We start from the raw sequence: 19598 nt of genomic DNA, 5'->3' as shown, positions 1-19598 counted from the left end.
TTATGCGATGGAAATTTGCCCCCCCCCCCCCGCCCCGCCTTAAGTGGGCTTTAATCGTCTTAATTCCTGTTTGGATGGTATGTGGTAACTAACACGACTAACACCCATGCATGCACTTCCTGATTTGATCAATTTTGCCCATTTCATTATTTATGCAGATGAATCTGGTACCAAATGACGCTGTTGCTCTCACCTTACTTTTTAGCAGTGTATGGTGGTCTACAAGTTTATCGTCTAATTCTCTCTTTTTTATATATCATCTTTATTCGATATGAAAACAAAGGGAGGTACAATGCACTGCAAAAACGCCGGTGTTAAATTAACACCAGCTTGGTATCTACACTGCAAAAACTCCGGTGTTGATTTAACACCAGCCCGGAATCTATATCTGTCCACACAAGAGAAGCGTTAAACAACACCAGTTTGGTTTTGGTCTCACACAAAATATGTGTTTATACAACAACGATTAGTATTTAAACAGCATCGGTTTGATTCCAAACTGGTGTTATTTCAATACTTCTCTGGTGTGGACAGATATAGATTCCAGGCTTGTGGTAAATCAACACCGGTGTTTTTGCAGTGTGCGAACAGGCCCAAGTTACTGTATTTTTAGGACGAAATACAGGACTTAATCATAAATGCTGATTACAGATAAACAGTATGACAAGGAAATACACATAAAATTATTTTTCCATAGGAAAAAGTGGATTGGTTGATTGTGATCTATTTAACTTTCTTTCTCATTTTCATTTTAATCTTTTTTTTTATGTTACGCTGATCCCACATCCAAAGAATCCTCATTTTGATATAAACATCATGCGCAATGGATGTTGCATAAGGTGTAAATTTAGGCAGGGCATCATCTTAAACAAACACTTTCATAATTATCAAGCCAAAGTTTAAATGGATTGAAATTCATATTCAATCATGACTCAGTCTGTTTGAATTGAATCTATCGCAACACTGTGTGAGAAAGGCTCCTCGTCTCCTCCGCTGTTAAAACACGGACCTACATGGTTAAACCTACTTTCAAAGACCTGGTTTGTTACCAATATATTTTCTCTTAATAATAGTCACAAGAAAATTATATATTTCTATTTTTAACAATGTTACAAAAAAGACCAACTTGACTTAACCATGAAAATGTTAAAACAATTGTAATAATACATGTTCTTGGAGGAATAAAACTTTGTTTCACATGACAATAAGGAGAAAATTAGAATAATTTATATTTCATATAATAAAATACAAAAGAAATAGTGAGTATGTTACGTCATCAGTCACCTCATTTGCATGCCAACCAGGATGTGCATATAACAATTGTGTGAAATTAAGCAAGACTTCAAAATATCATACTTTTCTTATTTCACATCAGTTTTTGATGAAATTCCAGTGTTATGCTTGTTGGATTTTTCTTTTTTTATTATTCAAATCAACTTTTTGTTGGGGTAAACTTGTCATTAGGTATTGTGGAGCATGGAAGACACTGAAATTGAAGAAAATTTGACTTTTTGGAATAATTAAATATTCCCGAGCCTTAAGGCTAGACTATTTTCACTCAGGTTTAGATCGATGACGAAGAGGCGATTTATCTCTATACTCGTTTCCCTTACCAGATCATGGGATTTCCGTGTGCAGGTGGTATGTCAATTGGTCTCAATAATTTTGAACAGCGACCTAGCACTACCGAATCCTCTCTGAGCCTTGTTTGCCATGTTATCATGTATCTCCTCGTGTTTTTTTTATTTTTTCACACGCCAGTCCCCCCCCCCCCCCACCCCGCCTTCCCATCTCTCGATCTGGAGCTACAGCCGGGGTGTATATAGTGCGCCATTGAATAGGCAACTAGATAAATCGGCGCCTCATAAATGATATATATTATCATTATCATTATTATTATTATCATTAATGTTATTATTGATATTGCAATCACTGTTTCACATTTTTGTTGATATAATCGTTTATTTTTGTCAACATAATACAAGCATGGTCATTTTGCCTCCGACGAAGATTCTGCTAGGATCGAAAGCTTAGGCCCCTTTTGACTTTCTAATTTACTCCATTGGCTCTCTTTTATTAGATAAGCAGTTTTCAGCAGCTTCTTTTTGCCAACATAATACAAGCACTACAAAGTCAAATATTTACAGAATTTTCAGACAAACATTAAAATGCAATAATACACATAATATTCAGTGAGAAAAAAACATGTACTGCATATTATTATCATCATCGTCATCATCATCAACACCACCAATCTCGATATCATCCTTGTGCCCTTTTTATCCTATTACCTATATCCTTCATGACAAACCTTAATTAGTTTGTCACACTCCACCGTTGTTGAAAATGATTAACAAGTCCCAAAGAGCAATGGCCATGCCCTATCTTCCCGGGATAATATCTCCAATATACGAGCACGTGTCTTAATGCATTCTCCGTCATAAGTATGATTTTAATTGGAGAACGACTGTGTTTCTTGGAAATGCTCAGTGTGTGACAGTCCTCAAAGTCGTTAAGGCATACAATCTTCCGCTATTTCAAGGAGTGGGAATGGTTACTTTACCTGATTGCTAAGAAAGTATGAATGTTTGATTGTGCGTAGCCGATGATTTAAGGTTTATTCCTGCGACGATTTATCTTACCAAAATTTCACATATTAAAACAAATAAAACCTAACCCTAACCCTATTTCTTTTTCCTCATATCATTCTGGACAAAATAAAGTGGGGGGTGTGTATTTTACCTGATCGCATAAAAAGAAACTTTCGAAAAAGGTAATTTCATCTCTTTTTACACTGTAAAAAATGAAGTGCTATTATAATTTAGCACTTCCAGTGCTTGTATAGTGACTGCACTACCAGTGCTGATTTTCTAGTTCAAATTTGAACTAGAAAATCAGCACTCGAAGTGCAGTCACTATACAAGCACTGAGAGTGCTAAATTAGCACTTCATTTTTTACAGTGTAATAAATCAAAACATCTGCAAAATCAACGTAGGTTTTTGACCCATCAATGGCTGATAATAAAAATAACAATAATAAAACATCTACAAAGTGTTTAATACGCATTTTTTTTCTAAGCGCTGGATACATAGACAAAAATAAGTACATGTACATGATAGTTGAAAAGTTGCATAAAATCAACGAAATACAAAATAATATAAACTTAAGACTACCGAAAATTAAAGAAAAAATACACGGAGGATGAATTAACAACTTATAAGGAGTGATATAACAAATAGCAACGAAAATTGATATTTTCGGTAAAACATCTTGATAAACAGCGCTCTTTATTGAGACTTGATGAAATCGCAAATTTGCTTGCTCACATTATTCATTTTGATGTGGTAAACCGCTGCAGCGAGGAGAGCGTTCCGCCTGTACACGCCCGGGTGGGCCCCTACGTGACCTGCCTTCGTATATCCCGTGAAAGCCAACTACCATATGTTACAACTGCATGAGCGACAACTGCATTATAGCTATTAAAGGCAAAAAGAAATGTCTGACGTCAGTAATGACGTCACATATTGCGGAATCATGTCGGGCTTCTGAATAATATAATACTCAATCAAGAACTGTGAATATTTTTATCACATTATAATGCATATAAATGTTTGAGTGATGTTTTCAACGTATGGAAACAGGTCGATATTACTGGGTTTTTCTCCTTTTTTCACGACACGAGGCCTGGAGGGTGAACTTTACATCGTATCGTATGTAATGATATGAAATGAATCATGTGAAGAGCCTGTCTCAGTGTGGACAATGTGGAAATGTGAATCTCACTGTGGAAATACTCAAATTAAGTAGTGTGAATGTGATTTCACATTGGGCTTTAAAGGCTGTACACTCTAAAAAAAAAAAATGAGTGAAAATTTACGCAATATTGGGTAGAAAGGGAACAAGCATGTTCGCTATGTATTTTTCCCCGTATTGGGCAAAAGGCAAGTTTGAAGGGTAAATTTCAACGCAGCATTGCTAAAAATTTACAAAGTATTTGATATCATTTTACCCAGCAAGCATAGTTTCCATTTTACCCAATATTGGGTAAACTGTTTTAGAGCGTAAAGAAGACAGGGTCCCAAAGTGTGTCTATCATTACAACAGTGAACTATGAACACAGTATGTGAGACACTGTGTTTCTTTCGTTATAATGTGTAATCGTCCTCATAAATAGCGAACTTGACGCCTAAAATCAAACCAACAAGCATAACGCCATATAGGTCTGGGTGCCTTTTTAAAAAGAGTTACGATTGAACCGATCAGTCCTAACTCTATGGAAATCCATCAATGTCATATTTTCTGCAGAAAATTTGCACTTCATTTGCAAACACAAAGATTAAGAAGCACACTGATTTTTCAAGAAAACAAAATCAATCACAACTATTTGTACGACGTGTCCCTGAGCCTGTGTGTTTTGCTCGGAGTATTGATCTACTTTAGATATGAACTTACCGACTTTGGTTAATACAGCCGGTTTACAGTCAAATGGTTTGCACTGGCTTGGTCTAAAGGCAGTCGGTCTCAGATAGTCATATATCACCTGGGCTATACCAATTCGGTCTACTATTAGTTTAGCCTAATTGCCATCTGGTCTAAGCTACACTTGGTCTAAAAGCACTTATACTAACTATTCCAACGCAACATTGCGTAAAATATACAGGAATATTGGGTAAATTTTAACCCAACGAACATGCATGCTCCCATTTCACCCAATATTGGGTAAACTTTTTTAAGAGTGTACTTAAAATTATTCTACTTTTTCATACGATGTTGGATCACAAACAGGTTATCTAACCAAATAGACTTATTAGCCTTAGTGTTGTTGGAATGAATACATATTAGACGAAGCTGGAAATGCTCTACGTTTCACTCGGTCTAATACCACTTAGTCTAATTTCCATGTAGTCTACTTCCAAGTTGGTCGAATTTCCAGACAAAGACAGTGTGCTGCACTCGACCCAGGTGAGGTAAATGGGTACCGGCAGGAAGTAATTCCTCAAAAAGCTGTGAGCACCAGAATCGGTAGACTAGCTTAGCCGGGTTATAATAATAGCAGGGCCCGCTGGGAAAACAGTTTTCCGAACTGAAGTGGCTACCCTGGGTAAATATACCGTTATTATTGATTGATTGATTGCATTGCATTTATTCTTTATTATTATTATTATTGTTATTATCATTATTATTATTATTAGTGGTGGTAAATGGCAAAAATAGACATTAGTCAAATATGATTAGTAGACGAACTGGTTGCGGAGGAACAAGGATTAGACCATGTGGGATTGGACCAAACGGAGGACGAATGAAGTGAATTTAGACCAATCGGCAGCGAGTATCCCCAATCCAATTGCACTTTACCTGCTTCACATTTTGAAATCAAAGGAGCAATCTATTCAATGGCTATATCCACGTAACGTGATGCGGAAACTCGATCGATGCACATCGTGATAATGTACAACTACGATGAGTTGTACATTAAATACCACACTCTAAAACCAAAGCAACTTCTTGAGACTGTACATTTGGCTACGCAGCTCCGAGACTGTGGAACCAATTTCCCCTTAGAATTAGAATGGCCCAGTCTGCACCTGCTTTCAAAACATTATTGAAGACACATCTATGTAGGGAAGCGTTTAAGTAGATCAATATTTTTTACTAAATAGTTAAGGCAGTAGGAGTAACCAAAGCGCATAATATAGAGTACATTTAAATAGTGGCTGCGCTATACAAATTTATCATATTATTATGAATGCTTAAAACGTGTGAAAAGGTAGAATTACACATACATACAATAGATTCCAGAAAAGTATTAGAGATTATGTATCATTGCGACAAAATATCGAGCCATTCTTGGTGCCTTTCTTACATGCATTGTTTACCGTTGTGTTGGAATATTTTCCATTTCATTTCGGCGTCATCGAAGAGAGAAATATATGGATTAGAATTTGTAAAGTGCAGCAATAGAAGGAGGAGAATTAAAATAGTATGGAGCAAGGGAATGAAGGGAGGAAAATGAAGAGCGAAAAGGACAAAAAAACATGGAAGAGAAGATAAGGAATAGAAGAAAAAGGAATAAATATTGATGATGATGATGATGGTGGTGGTGGTGGTGGGGGTGGTGGTGGTAACGATGATGGTGGTGATGATGGTGATGATGGTGGTAATGAAGACGATGGTGATGATGATGCTGATGATGGTGGTGATGACAATGATGATGATGATGATAATAATTATGTATATGAAGATGATGACGATGATGGTGGTGATGAAGCTGATGATGAAGAAAAAGGATAGTATTGGTATTGCATTTAAGAATAAAACTATAAAACACAATGTTGATGAGGATGATGGTGGTGGTGGTGATGGTGGTAGTGGCGATGATTATGATGATGATGATTATGATGATGATGATGATGATGATTATGATGATGATTATAATGATAATGATGTTGATGAAGATGATTACGATGATGGTCATGATGGTGGTGGCGATGATGACGGTGATGATGATGATAATAATTGTGTTGATGATGATGATTATGGTGGTGGTGGTGGTGGTGATGATGCTGATGATGAAGAAAAATAAGAGAAGAAAAGGATAGTATTGGCATTGCATATAACTAAAAAAAAACTATAAAATACCATGTTGATAGCTTAGTACTACAGCAGCAGGCGATAAAACATTGAAAAGGTTACCTGACTTTACCCATGCAACCTCTTGACAATTTGTGAATGCGTGCTTTTGGCGGGAAACCTGTGTCATGTTACTAAATAATGGCAAGGTTCGTGCTCACATAAGTGCGATCCGAGTAAGATCTCCCTATTACGTTGCTTGCACGAGTGAAACCCTCACAACAATGCTTAATTCTACTCTTCCTTTCTAAAATTGAATGAATCCAACTTGTTTGAAATCGATCTCTATCAATATTCAACTCTTAAATCCTGACTAGAAATGATCAAGAAAAGGAATGCTTGATGTTAAATATGAAACTTAAAGAGATACTCTAACAAGGAAGTTCAAAGATTTTAACAGCATTGATTAAAAATATAACAAAATCCTTGAATTATACGATTTGCAGTGTTTCGAGGATATTGTTTATATCTTCATGAACTGAGGAATATGCAATAAACCAACCGCTCTGCGCTCTTTTCATCTTTATTCCATTTATAAAATTCTGATGACTGTCTTGTTCATGCAATAATAAATCACCCGTGTAATACAATATATCTCATTAATGATGGATATACTGAAGAGGGGTTCTTTTAATCATGCTTTTTGATCGAAGGAGCAGACATAAATTCTTGAATAGATTTTTATGTTTAATGATCTTGTTATTCAATAGGAACTATCTGTGCATCTTACACAAGAATATTTTGGAGATTTGCACCCACAAATATTTATATGACCAGCTCGTGGAATGAGGCTACGGCCAGCGCTCTCGTAACATTTCGAAAAGTATTTTGAAAACGATTTCACAAATTACGCACGTTTTTGCTCTGACCATAACGCATGCATAATTCGGAACAAATCAAGGGAGCGAGTCCGTTGGAGTATTTGAAGGAGTCCATTTCCATCGGGAAAAACAAGAAGCATGATTAATGGTCAGCCGGAGCGAAGGTAAGTAGGACGAGGGCACCGAAGAGTAATCTCAAATTGCTTTCCTTCTATACAGCATACCCTCAGGCAATAATAAAGTAAATGGTGGTATCTCTTTGGAAAGTCGCAATTACAGGTAATAGTAAATAATATTGCCTAATTTTAAAGTATAGGGGTATTGCCCTGGTCGTTTTAAGCTTATGGGGTGGAATCATATTGCTATGCGTGTTATTGGAAGCATAATTGAATGCATTAATAAGAAAATAACGTAGCACTTTTTTGCGAGTTTAACAAATCGGCAGACAAGACATTATATGTTTCCTTGAGGTTTTGTGTTGAACGTCTTGAATACAGATGGGAAACGCTAATGGTGGGAAGTTGTACAGTGGTTTTTTAAAGATGTATGGGAAATGTGCAACTGCGTCACATTTTCTCCGGTGACTGTCGCTTAATGTCGTTGGAAATGCGACGATGCTTCTCGTAAGGTGTCATAACGGAGTCCTCCAGGGAGGGCTTGTGGCATGCTGTAAGAGGATGTACTCCCACGTATCGGGGAGGGGGGTAGTATAACTAAACGGGACGTGTGCGACTCCACCACCCATGTATTCACTCGAGACAGATTTGCGAGTGCATGGTGTAAGGCCACGTGTGAACACAGGTGAAATTTGAAACACATTCAATGTTGAACATGCTTGCTTAGGGGGACGTTAACGCCATTGCGTTCACATTCACGTGAACCTGTGCATTAGATCACGTGTGAAACACGGGTGTGATTTGAAACACAATGTTAAAGTGATCTACTAAGACATGTTATGAGGGTAAATTGCCAATTCGTCTACTGCCAACGCGTCCACTCACCACATGGTCTACTTTTATTAAGTCTAATGCCATTCCGTCCATCAACATTCGTCTAAGGACCATTTGGTCCTATAACCATTTGATCCAATCATCACTTCGTCTAACAACCATTTCGTCTATGACCATTTCGTCCCATAACCAGTTGGTCTTATATCCATTTCATTTTCATTCGTTTCGCACAATTAACGCTTCGTCCAATTAGACCAAATAGTATATTGAGCAAATATTTATTGTACCAACTGGTTATTAGATGAATTGGTGAGTGGACGAATCGGCAATAAGACCATGTGGATAATGGACGAACTAAGGGTAGACCAAATGTTAGTAGACGAGTTGGCAAACGGACGAATCGGCATTAGACGAATTGAAAGTAAACCGTCATATTCACATAAACAACTACTTGTGTAAAGGATCATAATGTTAACAAAGGTGTAATTCGAAACACTTGTTGAACGTACGCGGACCTCATCACCATTATATTCGCGTTCACACAAAACTGTGTGATATCATGTGTGAAAGCAAAGTGAAAACACTTTCACTGTTAAAGACACCAGCTTAGACATGTTACAAGGTCCTTATCACCAACGTGTTCACATTCAAGCAAACCTGTGTATAAGATCATGTGTGAAAACATGTGTGATTTGAAACACTTCCAATTATAAGCTGCCGAGGCAGAATGATCGTGTCACCTCCATGTCCTAATTCAAACAAGCCCCTGTATAAGATCATCGTAAAGAGAGTAATGTTTTCGCCTCTCCCCCATCCGTCAAACATGTAAGATGTAACAGATACCACAAAGCTTCATGTTAAACGAGCTAAAAAAGATTGCTGCGCCGACCAGAGAATGGTTATATTTTCCTTCAACTCGAGAACATTAGTTAATGACGATATCTCATTATTACATCCTGTCCTCTATAACCATTAACTATTTTCGCTAACTTTTCAAGACCACCATACATTTTCTAGTAAAAACCTCCCCCCTCGTTTCGTGCGCTTCCATGATCCCCCCCCCCCAAAAAAAAAAAAATATAATAATAATAATCGGGGGATTTACAAATGAACGAGGACGTTTCTTTGCAGGTAAGACGAGTCAGATATGTAATCAGGATTTAAAAATGGAGATGAAAGTAATATTTATATTTGTGTTTTAAATACCAGCGGAATACCCAAAATCACAAAGAACTGACATGTTTAGCGGTAAACATGAGAGGTAAAGTATAAGCATTCATCCATGTATCTCTATTTTTCGGACCATTGCACGCCATCGAATAATCCAACTAATCCACGCTGCCTTTTGAAATACCCTTTCCTTCTCTATCCATTTCTCTCTCTGTTACAGATCATGTCTTGATAGTTCGTTTACTGAACTACTCAACAGCTCATTGGATGTCTGAATATGAACATCAGATTAACTTATAAAAAGAAAATTGTAGGAAATATGTTATACATGACCATGCGGCATTAACAGATCTTGTAACTCTTTAAGAATATTCTTGGATGAAGAAAGAATGAACTAAATTTAGGACTTGCTATTTATTTTTATTTTTTATTGTTTTGCTGCTGCTTTAATGGTGAGTCGTGTAACATATTCCGTTAACTGTCACTCTCCATAAATGCCAGTCTGATCAAGCTCTCTTTGGATTATAATGCGCTCAAAGGAAAGCGCACATTTTCGATGTCTTATTTGATCGTCGTTTTGTTCTTGATTTCTGGAATTTTAAATTCTTGTTCTCAGGACAAAACAGACAAGCATCATGCGATTGTCATATTTCATCTGTTACATATCTAAATATTTCATGATATTCAACACGAACAACATATTAAAGAAGAAAAGAGATCAGAAAAAAAAGGTGAACCAAATTAGGATCGAATTGAAAAGTGATCAAAATATGTACATAGTTTGATGAAGAACTTTTTCGTCTCACTATTTTTTGTTCGGAAATAATGTCATTTCCTATCTTTTAAACGGAGACCTAATGAAAGAGGGTGCTGGAAAATAACCGATGCATGATGTCCGATTGGCTAGATATTCAATGGAATTAAGAAGTTATTGTGAGGTTATTTTTACATCTCATATACCTTTTACATGTAGCTCGGTTAAGCATTGTACGTCAGAACAGAAGGATGTTAAGTCAGCAGGATCAGCATGCACAAGCCAGAGCTTTTAAGAGATCTTATTATGGGAGGTGACAAAGTAATACATCTTTGTCACATCTAAGGCCATCCATCAGTTGAGATATCAAATTTGCCTCAAAGACACTTTTTTCGGGCTAAGTTGGGATCTTATGTCGTCATGTTTATCTTAGAGAATTGAATGTTGGTGGGCTTTTGCTTTTTTATTGCCATGAATCTAATCCTCTCTTAATGCACGTGCAATGTTTTCTGTGAGTGTGCGCGCGTGTGTGTGTTTTTATGAGTTAAGATGCGTAGACGCTCACGTTTTTATGTGTGTCATTATATGTGTGTTTCAAAATGTTCATGTACCTACAAATGGGGACATTTATCTGTCACATTTAAGGCCGTCCATTAGGTGAGATATTTAGTGTGGGATCTAATATCATCTGTCCTTTTCGTCACCGATTTGTTTATCTTAGCAAATGGAATATTGGAGGGCTTTTGCTTTTTGCTTTCTGTAAGTCTGCGTGCGTGTGCGTGTGTGAGAGGGGGTAATAGATACGTGGACGTGAAGTGTGGGTGACTATGTGTGTGTCCCTGTGTAGATGCGTGCGTGTCGGAATGTGCATGTATCTGTAAATGGGGACGTTTCTGTCTTTTACCCACTAACCGCGGACATGTGACAGAAAGCCATGATAAACAATTCTTAATTCATCAAATGTTAAACAGTTTACAGTATATGGTAATGATAGTAGATCACGTCCAGCCAATTGCACTCCATTTTTAAATATAAAGACAGTGCAAATTCAAAACGGATGATGGCTCTTGGAAACTTATATTTAAGCTATATGCCTATCATTGTTTTCTAGGCCATATGTCTATTTCTATCACAACATATTTAAATAGAGTCGCCAAATCTATACACATGTATGATATATCACATATATACTATATTTTAAATTGGGAGTATGACATCACCCACATAAACACACACACACACACACACACACGCACCCTCACATGTCCTCACATTGACCGCGCTAAATGACTCCCCTTGCTTATACGATATTGTAATTTGGTCAGTGTTTCTTTCAATTTATGGATTTTTATTTGTCAAACCGTGGTCGAGCGTGTAACATAATTATGCACAACATAATTATATCAGTGTACTTGCCCCCCCCCCCCACAATCATCATTTCTGTTTGTTAGTCAGTGTTTCCACATTTGAAGATTTTCGCACGAAAAAAACTCTCTTCTTATTCTATCATTCTTGTTAATATCGCATTGTACCTTACATCCCCTTTATATGTGCACATTTCAATTTCTTCCCTATTTCCACATCACTTGTTGCAAAAAATATGATTTCGAAGAATAAGATAAAAATTTCTCATTTGCTATCTCCAAATGTCAAGGTTTATTTCATATTCGTGTTTTGAATCGACTGAAAAGGCCTTACATATACTGTTAATAGAATTTCCTCAATCAGTTCGTTCCCTAGCACTTCTCCTCACATGAATAGATTGTATGTATATAAAGATTTTTGTATGTGTGTTCTTTTTTATTTCTCCGCTTTTTGCAAAACGAAGTCATGACGAAAATATATGTTATGAATAGAAAATCAGACAATCATGTATGCCTCGTTGTTAACATGTTTGGAGTGTCATGAGTGTTGTACTTAGCTCCCATCCGGTAGCGTGACGCAAGAAAGAGGGGTTGAAAGAGATGGGGTGCTGTCGACCATGTTGACGATTTGATAAGATGGAAAACATTAAATAATCCCCAGGCTTTGACAGAAAGATATAGAGAGATCTTGATGATTTAAAGTGTTAATTAATGGGGAAATACATGGAACAAACAAAAAACTAGGACTGAAACAAAATGAGAAAAATAATGCAACGGTGGCAAACGTCAATTGAAAAGGAAATGAAACCATACAAAGAGAGAAACACTAAGATAAAATAAGCAGCAGAATTATGCAATTATTAAAAAAAGGACAAAATTGGGATGAAATGGATGTGTATTTCATACAGCAACAGAATTATAAAAAAGAAGAGATTGTAAGACATGTGCTCAAAATAAACATTTTGTTGTCTTTCTGTTGACAAAATAAATCTTGGCTTTCAAGTTTTATATTATTTTTTCTGTCGTTTATGGACCAAGGAAGATGCCATCGAAAAAAACAGAAATCCAAAACAAATCTTTCTCTCATTTGGCAAGAATTGCTTTGATCAGGTCACAATTGCCAGGGATCTCTATCGGCACATGACCGGGGACTTGTTTTATTGAAAGTCGAAAAACAAACATTTTATTTCATCAGGGAATCTTTTCACATTTGATATGGCTTTTTTCCTAGGTCTGTGGACGTCTATCGCCTGTTGCCCGACGATTATTCTGCTCTTGTTATTTTCAGCCTTTTAGAATACAGAATAGTGTTGCATGCATGCTCTGTTCTCAATCAGATATTTTGCTTTCAGTCTGTGTCTCTTTCAGAATAACGTAATGATAATATTAGAATAAACACCTCATCTTTAATTGCTTCATCTAAGGAAGAACTCGCACCAAACAAGCACGTTGTAGGCTAAAAATGTTCATTTCAAATTCAAATTCCACGAATTTATTCAGGGAACATTTTTAGAATGTGTCTTTTTAATTCGCACTTCCCACACAACCCGAAAATGCCGAAAGCCTTCTTTGTTTCTATCAAAGTTTGTTCACATTTTAAAAAGGACAAAAACGTGCAAAGGATCGGCTGTGGTTGCATGTGTGTGAGTGTGGTTAGAGTGATGGCCAAATCTAAACTGTCGCTAGAAATTCAACGCATTGTTCATGTTATTTACTAATAAGACGGAATATAAATAACTTCACAACGTTCAAGAAAAATGTGGGGAAGTTTGAATATAAAGTCTTATACATTGACATACGATTTATGTGAGGGTGTGTGTGTGTGTGTCGGAGTCAATAAAGGAATTAAAAGGAAAATGCTCAAAGAAAAAAGCAATGTAATTGGACTTTGACAGCAGCATCACTGTTTACTGTAAACATGATAGAGTACACATTTCGTACGAACATCCAACCAATGGTGGTTGAAGTATATTGCTCTGTTTGGTGCGGAAGGGTGGGTGTGGATGGGTAAAGGTGTGTGTGTGTGTGTGTGTGTGTATGTGTGGTTATAGAGATGGGTGAATTTAACCTTCATTAGAAATTATTGATGTATACTATATCTTGATGATAGAATATACATGTACGTACGATCGTGTGCAAGCCCTATAATTGGTGACTGAAGTTAAGTATACTGCTCTGTCAGGCGCGAGAGAGTGGGTGAGGGTGTGTGTGTGTGTGTGCGCGCGCGTAAGAGAGATGGACCAATCTAACTATCGGGACAAATCGAAATTGGTCTTTACTATAATAGCGTACCTGGTAAGATGCTTTTGAGGGAAGCATTTGAGCTGGAATTTACAAGGTTATTTCGAGGTTGAATAGGGTGGAGGCAATCGTTATTGCATGTACTCTTCTGGGATCTACCGCTTGAGCTGCAATCATGGTGTTGTGTCGGATCTTGTCTGGGGAAGATTTCGGATGGTTAGTAAACCGAGAACGATACGCGGAGTTAATTCATCACGGTCCGGCGATCCGCCGGGACGGGATGGGAATTGAAGGAGTTCACTGAACCGTGCGGTAATGGAAGATGAGAGTGAGAAATAGAGAGGGAGAGAGGGGGTGGGAAAGTGGGAGAAAAGGGGAGTGTGGAATGGGTAGAGTGAGAGAGGGGGAAATACAAAGGAAAAACATGTGATAGAGAGAGATACATTCCAATACATCTTAGAAAACAAGGCATGAAAATTTTTAGTTCGTTTTACCGTGATGTAAAGCAAGGAGAAGGGAGAAAGGGAGAAGAGAAGGAAAAATGTGTAATACAGAGAATGCTGAATATTAGACATTCAAAAAAAGAGGAAAATTTGAAGTTCGCGGTAATGGAAGGTGAGAGAGGGGGAAAAGAGAGAAAGAGGGGGGGGGGGGTAGAGACAATTAGGGAGAAAGGAAGGGCAAAGATATATAGAAAGAAAACGTCTGATACAGAAGTTTGTTAAACCTTGGGATGAATGCAAAGTGAGAGAGAAAAATAGAAAGTGAAGAAAGAAGGGGAGTATGCATATTGAAAAAGGGGGAATTAAGAAGGGGGATACGCTTAGTCTGAGATATGAAATTGTATTAAAAAGACAAAGACACGAGCGAAATTGCCTAGACAAATGACATGATATGATTAAGGCTGTAAAAACGCAGAGCTGGAAAGCAAAGGGAGAAAGCTATTAAGGTGCGAAAAGAACGACCAAATAAATTGAGGGAAAAGGTATTAAAAACACTACAGAAAAGTATCAAGTTTTGTATTCAACCAATTAAGTTAGTTAGTAAGTTATTTTTATAACATCTAAAAAGCTGCATTGTTTTACGGAGTGTTATGGCTCCACGGTTAATGTGGGTCTACTTTCTAATCCATGATAATTATATAATATATGAATGCAATGAGGTATTTGTTTCTAATAAGGCAATGAATTTTTTAAACATTCGGGGGCAACTATTCTTCTTTTTAAATATGAAAACACGCCATAGCTGGCAATACTCATACCGGCAATACAAACGTTTTGAAACTTTGTATTACATTCCATTTCTCTTGGCGGTTCTCTATTTCTCAATTTTTCGCGATTTTCCTCCATCGTGTATGTTGGCATTAATCGTCTCAATATCAGCGTCACAATCTTGTTTTTTTTTTTGCAATTTGAATGTGTTGCCCTCAGGAATAATAGATTGTTTGCTCACAATCCACAAATACCAAAGTTGAAATTGTAATAGAATCAATCTATTTACTCCGTAATGAAAGATGCCACTTACAGAGCAAGATCAATTTCTCTTTGGATCACAACTCAAGTATCCGTGATTTGACGAATAATAACTTCAAAGCTACCTTACTGTTGTACTATTATTTTTTTTTCTTCTCCAATATTATTTTCTTTCATGATATTTTGAATTGTTACCTCCTTATAGTTTTTCAGTTCTCCCCTCTTTTCGTCCTTTTTTACCTTCCTTTTCTTCTCTTTCTCTTTTTTTACTCTTTCCTCTTCTTCTTCTTATCTTCCATCTCCTTCCCGATCTCCTCCTTCTCCTTTTTCTTCTGCTTCTCCTCCATTTTCTTCTTCTCCTCTTTCTCCTCCTTCTCATTCATTTTTTTATTCTTATTCGTCTTCTTCTACTTCTGTTTTTTCTTCTTTGCCTTCTTTCTCTGTTTCCCCTCCCCTTTCTTCCTCTTTTTCTTCATCTGCTTTTTCTCCTCTTCTTCTTCTCCTCATCCTTTTCCTTTTTCGACTTCTTCATCTCCTTCTTCTCCTCCTTTTTATTTTATTCTTGTTCTTGATCTTCTTCTTCTTCTCCTTCTTCTTTTTCTTCTTCTTCCTCTTCTTTTAGAATCAGTGTTAGACGCCACATGATATTCCTACATTTTCCTCTCTCATCTACATCAAATTACAATCCTATGAATGAATTTGGTCTATATAAAGAATACCTTTTGCTTTCAAGTAGTATTTAGGCGTGTGAGATCTGTACCTGCATGGGCCCCGTAAGATAAAACTTAGCAATTGATCATGAAGATGATTTTTAGGAGTGATCATACACGTTAATCAATGCAATAAATCGTAAAAGTCCATCCCACAATCAATCCCCAAGCTTTATGTTAAGAGCACCGTGGTTCCGTTATGCTACTTCACGGATTTATCTTATGTTATAATGCCATCAACCATCTTCTTCCATTGTACATCCACCCGCGCTTAATGCTACAGCCGCACGAACGAAAAACCGACCGATGGTACGTCGTTGGTAATAAAGTAATAGTTTTTTATCCGTCTGGAGTCGGTATTACCAATGTGACACGACACTCTAAAAAAGTTTACCAATATTGTGTGAAATGGAAACATGCATGGAAGCGCCGTGGTGTAGCGGTTCTGACTCTCGCCTTGTAATCAGAGGGTCGTGTGTTTGAATCCCACCATGGCCTAGCGTCCTTTGGCAAGGCGTCAATCCACAATTTGCCACTCTCCACCCAGGTGTTAAATGGGTACCCGGTAGGATGCGAAAGCCTATGTAGTATGCCTAGCAATTGAGTCTTAGAACTCTTGTTGGAATGCTCCCCAGGGAGTGGAGAAGGTGCATACATTGTATGCGGGCATGCAAGGATCCGATGACCGGGGTAATAATATATCTGTAAAGCGCGTTCCGATGTGTTAAGCGCTATATAAATGCGGAATATTATTATTATTATTATTATGCATGTTGGTTGGGTAAATTGTGTACATTTTGTAAATTTTACGCAATGTTGCGTTGAAATAGCCAAATATGGGGTAAATAAAATACCCAGGAAAAAAACATGCATGCTCCCTTTCTACCCAAAATTGGGTAAAATTTTACTCAGTGTTTTTAGAGTGTAGCATAACTTAGAGCTTCATACGCTTCATCGTGGCTGGCTATTAGCGTATTTTAGCATCCACTTCACAGACTCTTTCTGCAACGTTCAGAATCTATTGAAAATGCCCATCAAATTACAATGGACGGATTAGAGGGTCATTGTCGAAAGTTGGTGGACCTGGACAACAAATCGTCTTACTATTTGGACAGAAAAAAAATACAAATATGTCGTTAGAAAACACGACGACATTGAATTGAATTGAATTTATTTTCGTTAAAAAAAACAGATAACAATACATATAAAATGATACATGTGAATTGATAAATAGAAAACGGGAGGATTGCCCTATCATTGCTGTTTGATATACCGATCTTCGACAAAGGCCGCTTTATCATGAAGGGCTTTTGACGTAAGATTATCAGCGTTATAGAAAGCGTCTGCGAAGCGGTTGCTAAAAATAATGACCTAATATGATGCCCCCACCCACCTTCCTTATCGACGTCGTTGATTGCCTTTGTACGTATGTCCACCCACGCTTGGCTTAAATAAGAACCGATGTCTCGTGTCCGAGATTTTGTGGCGGTAATAGTTTGCCATCCTCGTCAAAACAAGAGCGGTGTCTTGGTGTTGTCTTACAATAAATTATGAATGCCCCAGTCACAATGACAAAGCTGACTTTAAACCATTCGATGTTGCGTCATAGCTAATAACATAATATACTTGTCGGTGAGCAGTCTTTTTCACTGGTATGGCAGTGCACTGTTCGCAAATTTCTACCTAAAAAGACAACAATTTCTGCAGCAGAGTCTCGAGAACACCTCTTATCTTACTGCACTGTGTAATTTTACATGCATTTGTGTAAATTGCAGACAATTGGTATTTGGTGTATGTAACCGTACAAATTTATTGTAATAAAACTGCTTTTCCTTTTTTAAAACAGACCTGTTCTGTTAAATTACAGAACAATTGTAGAATATCTTTCTTGTTATAACAATTTACAGAATGATTCGGATATTTCTTTCTGTAAAGACTGTTGTTGTTTTATTCTTCAGTAAAATCTTCTGCTTTTTTCTAAATGTGTGGCATTATAAGAAATGTTATCTGAGATTTTGTCCCTCTAACAGATTCGTGAAAGTAGAACGTGTTAGGGTTGCCTTACAATAATGCATGTCACAACCACAAAACAGAACCCAAACCGATCGATGGAATGTCATTGATAATAACGTAATTGCACTTGTCGATGGGCAGTATGTTTAACCGGATTGACTGTACCATAATAAGATCTGATGCCTCGTGTCTCAGATTTTGTCCCGCTAATAGATTGCCATCTTCGTCAAAGCAGAACGTGTGTCTTGGGGATGTCTAACAATATTAAATCCGCTTCAGGGTGTGCTTTATGAAGCTGATTTTTAAGGAGACTCCTATAGTGTGCATGCCGAAGATATTCATTTTTAAGGGGGCAGCATTGTTATTTTAGATATGGATGTAGTAAAACAAAACAAATTTGAATTACACATTCCCACAAGCGTACTTACGTTATCACACTGATATTGCACAGGTTACCAAAGTGTGCTATTATCTTTCGAATTTCGAATTTGAGGCAATTAAACATCGTGAATCACATATTGACATAGTCGATTGTGTGAACACTCTATCAGCGTTTTAACAGTGTAAATAACATTTTTACACTTTTTTAATACACTGTGTATTCTTTTTAACAGGGTGGGCCATATTTTCACATAGGCGAAGTATAGTCCTACGTCAACACATTGAGAACACGTACACTGTACACTAGTCCACAGTGCCAAATTGTCTTAACACTACACAATTTGACCACTATCAGTGTGTATAACATTTTTACATTGTTCACTGTGTGGCCACACTTATGTGGCACCATGTTGTTTCATGTAGCGTTGGTTTTTCATACATCCACACAGTCCTCACACGGGCAAAGCGAAGACATCCATTAGACTATAGTTTTCACACATTAAAACACGTCAGGAGAATACTAAAAGATTTCCATACATCCATAGCGTCTCCACCGTGGCGAAGCCAGGACATCCATTAGACTATCATAACTATAGTTGGCACACATCAACACACGTCTAGGAAATACATGAAAAGCTTTCCATACATCCATAGTGTCTCCAACGTGGCAAAGCCAGGACATCTAAGAATATCATGACTACAGAGGACCCACAACCAAACACGTCCATAAAATACACGGAAAGCTTTCCATACATCCATAGCGTCTTCATCACAGCAGAGCCTAGACATCCATTAGACCATAGATGACACACATCAAAACACATCGAGCAAATACAAGCAAAGCCTTAATGATATTGGTCCGTCTCCGAACGGATCTCTTAATGGGATTGTATTTTTTGGTCGATCCGTATGTGTATTTATCTTCTTCACCTAATGTATATCAAACACTCTGGATTCCCAGTCTCCTTCTTTAGTCTTCAACCTCAAAATTATCTGCCATCACCCTTCTTTTTTGTTTATCTTCTTATTTGTTTTCTTCTTCATCTTCCTTTTCTTCTCCTTCTTTAAGTTCTTCTTCTTCATTTTCCTCC

The 19598-nt window shown here is 37.2% G+C and overlaps 1 protein-coding gene across 1 annotated transcript in view; it reads right to left on the bottom strand.

Moving 5' to 3' along the window:
• Positions 1–15786, bottom strand: part of LOC129263347 (ras and EF-hand domain-containing protein-like) — a 77687-nt gene extending 61901 nt beyond the window's left edge. The window contains exon 1 of the mRNA XM_064100759.1: positions 15674–15786. Within this exon, the coding sequence (XP_063956829.1) occupies positions 15674–15786 (113 nt within the window). The remainder of the gene's footprint in view (positions 1–15673) is intronic.
• Positions 15787–19598: the final 3812 nt, after the last annotated feature.

This window comes from Lytechinus pictus, chromosome 6 (genome assembly GCF_037042905.1).
Source record: "Lytechinus pictus isolate F3 Inbred chromosome 6, Lp3.0, whole genome shotgun sequence".
Classification (NCBI taxonomy): domain Eukaryota; kingdom Metazoa; phylum Echinodermata; class Echinoidea; order Temnopleuroida; family Toxopneustidae; genus Lytechinus; species Lytechinus pictus.
The sequence above is the reverse complement of the archived record's forward strand: the minus strand, read 5'-3'. Positions and strand labels throughout refer to the sequence as shown.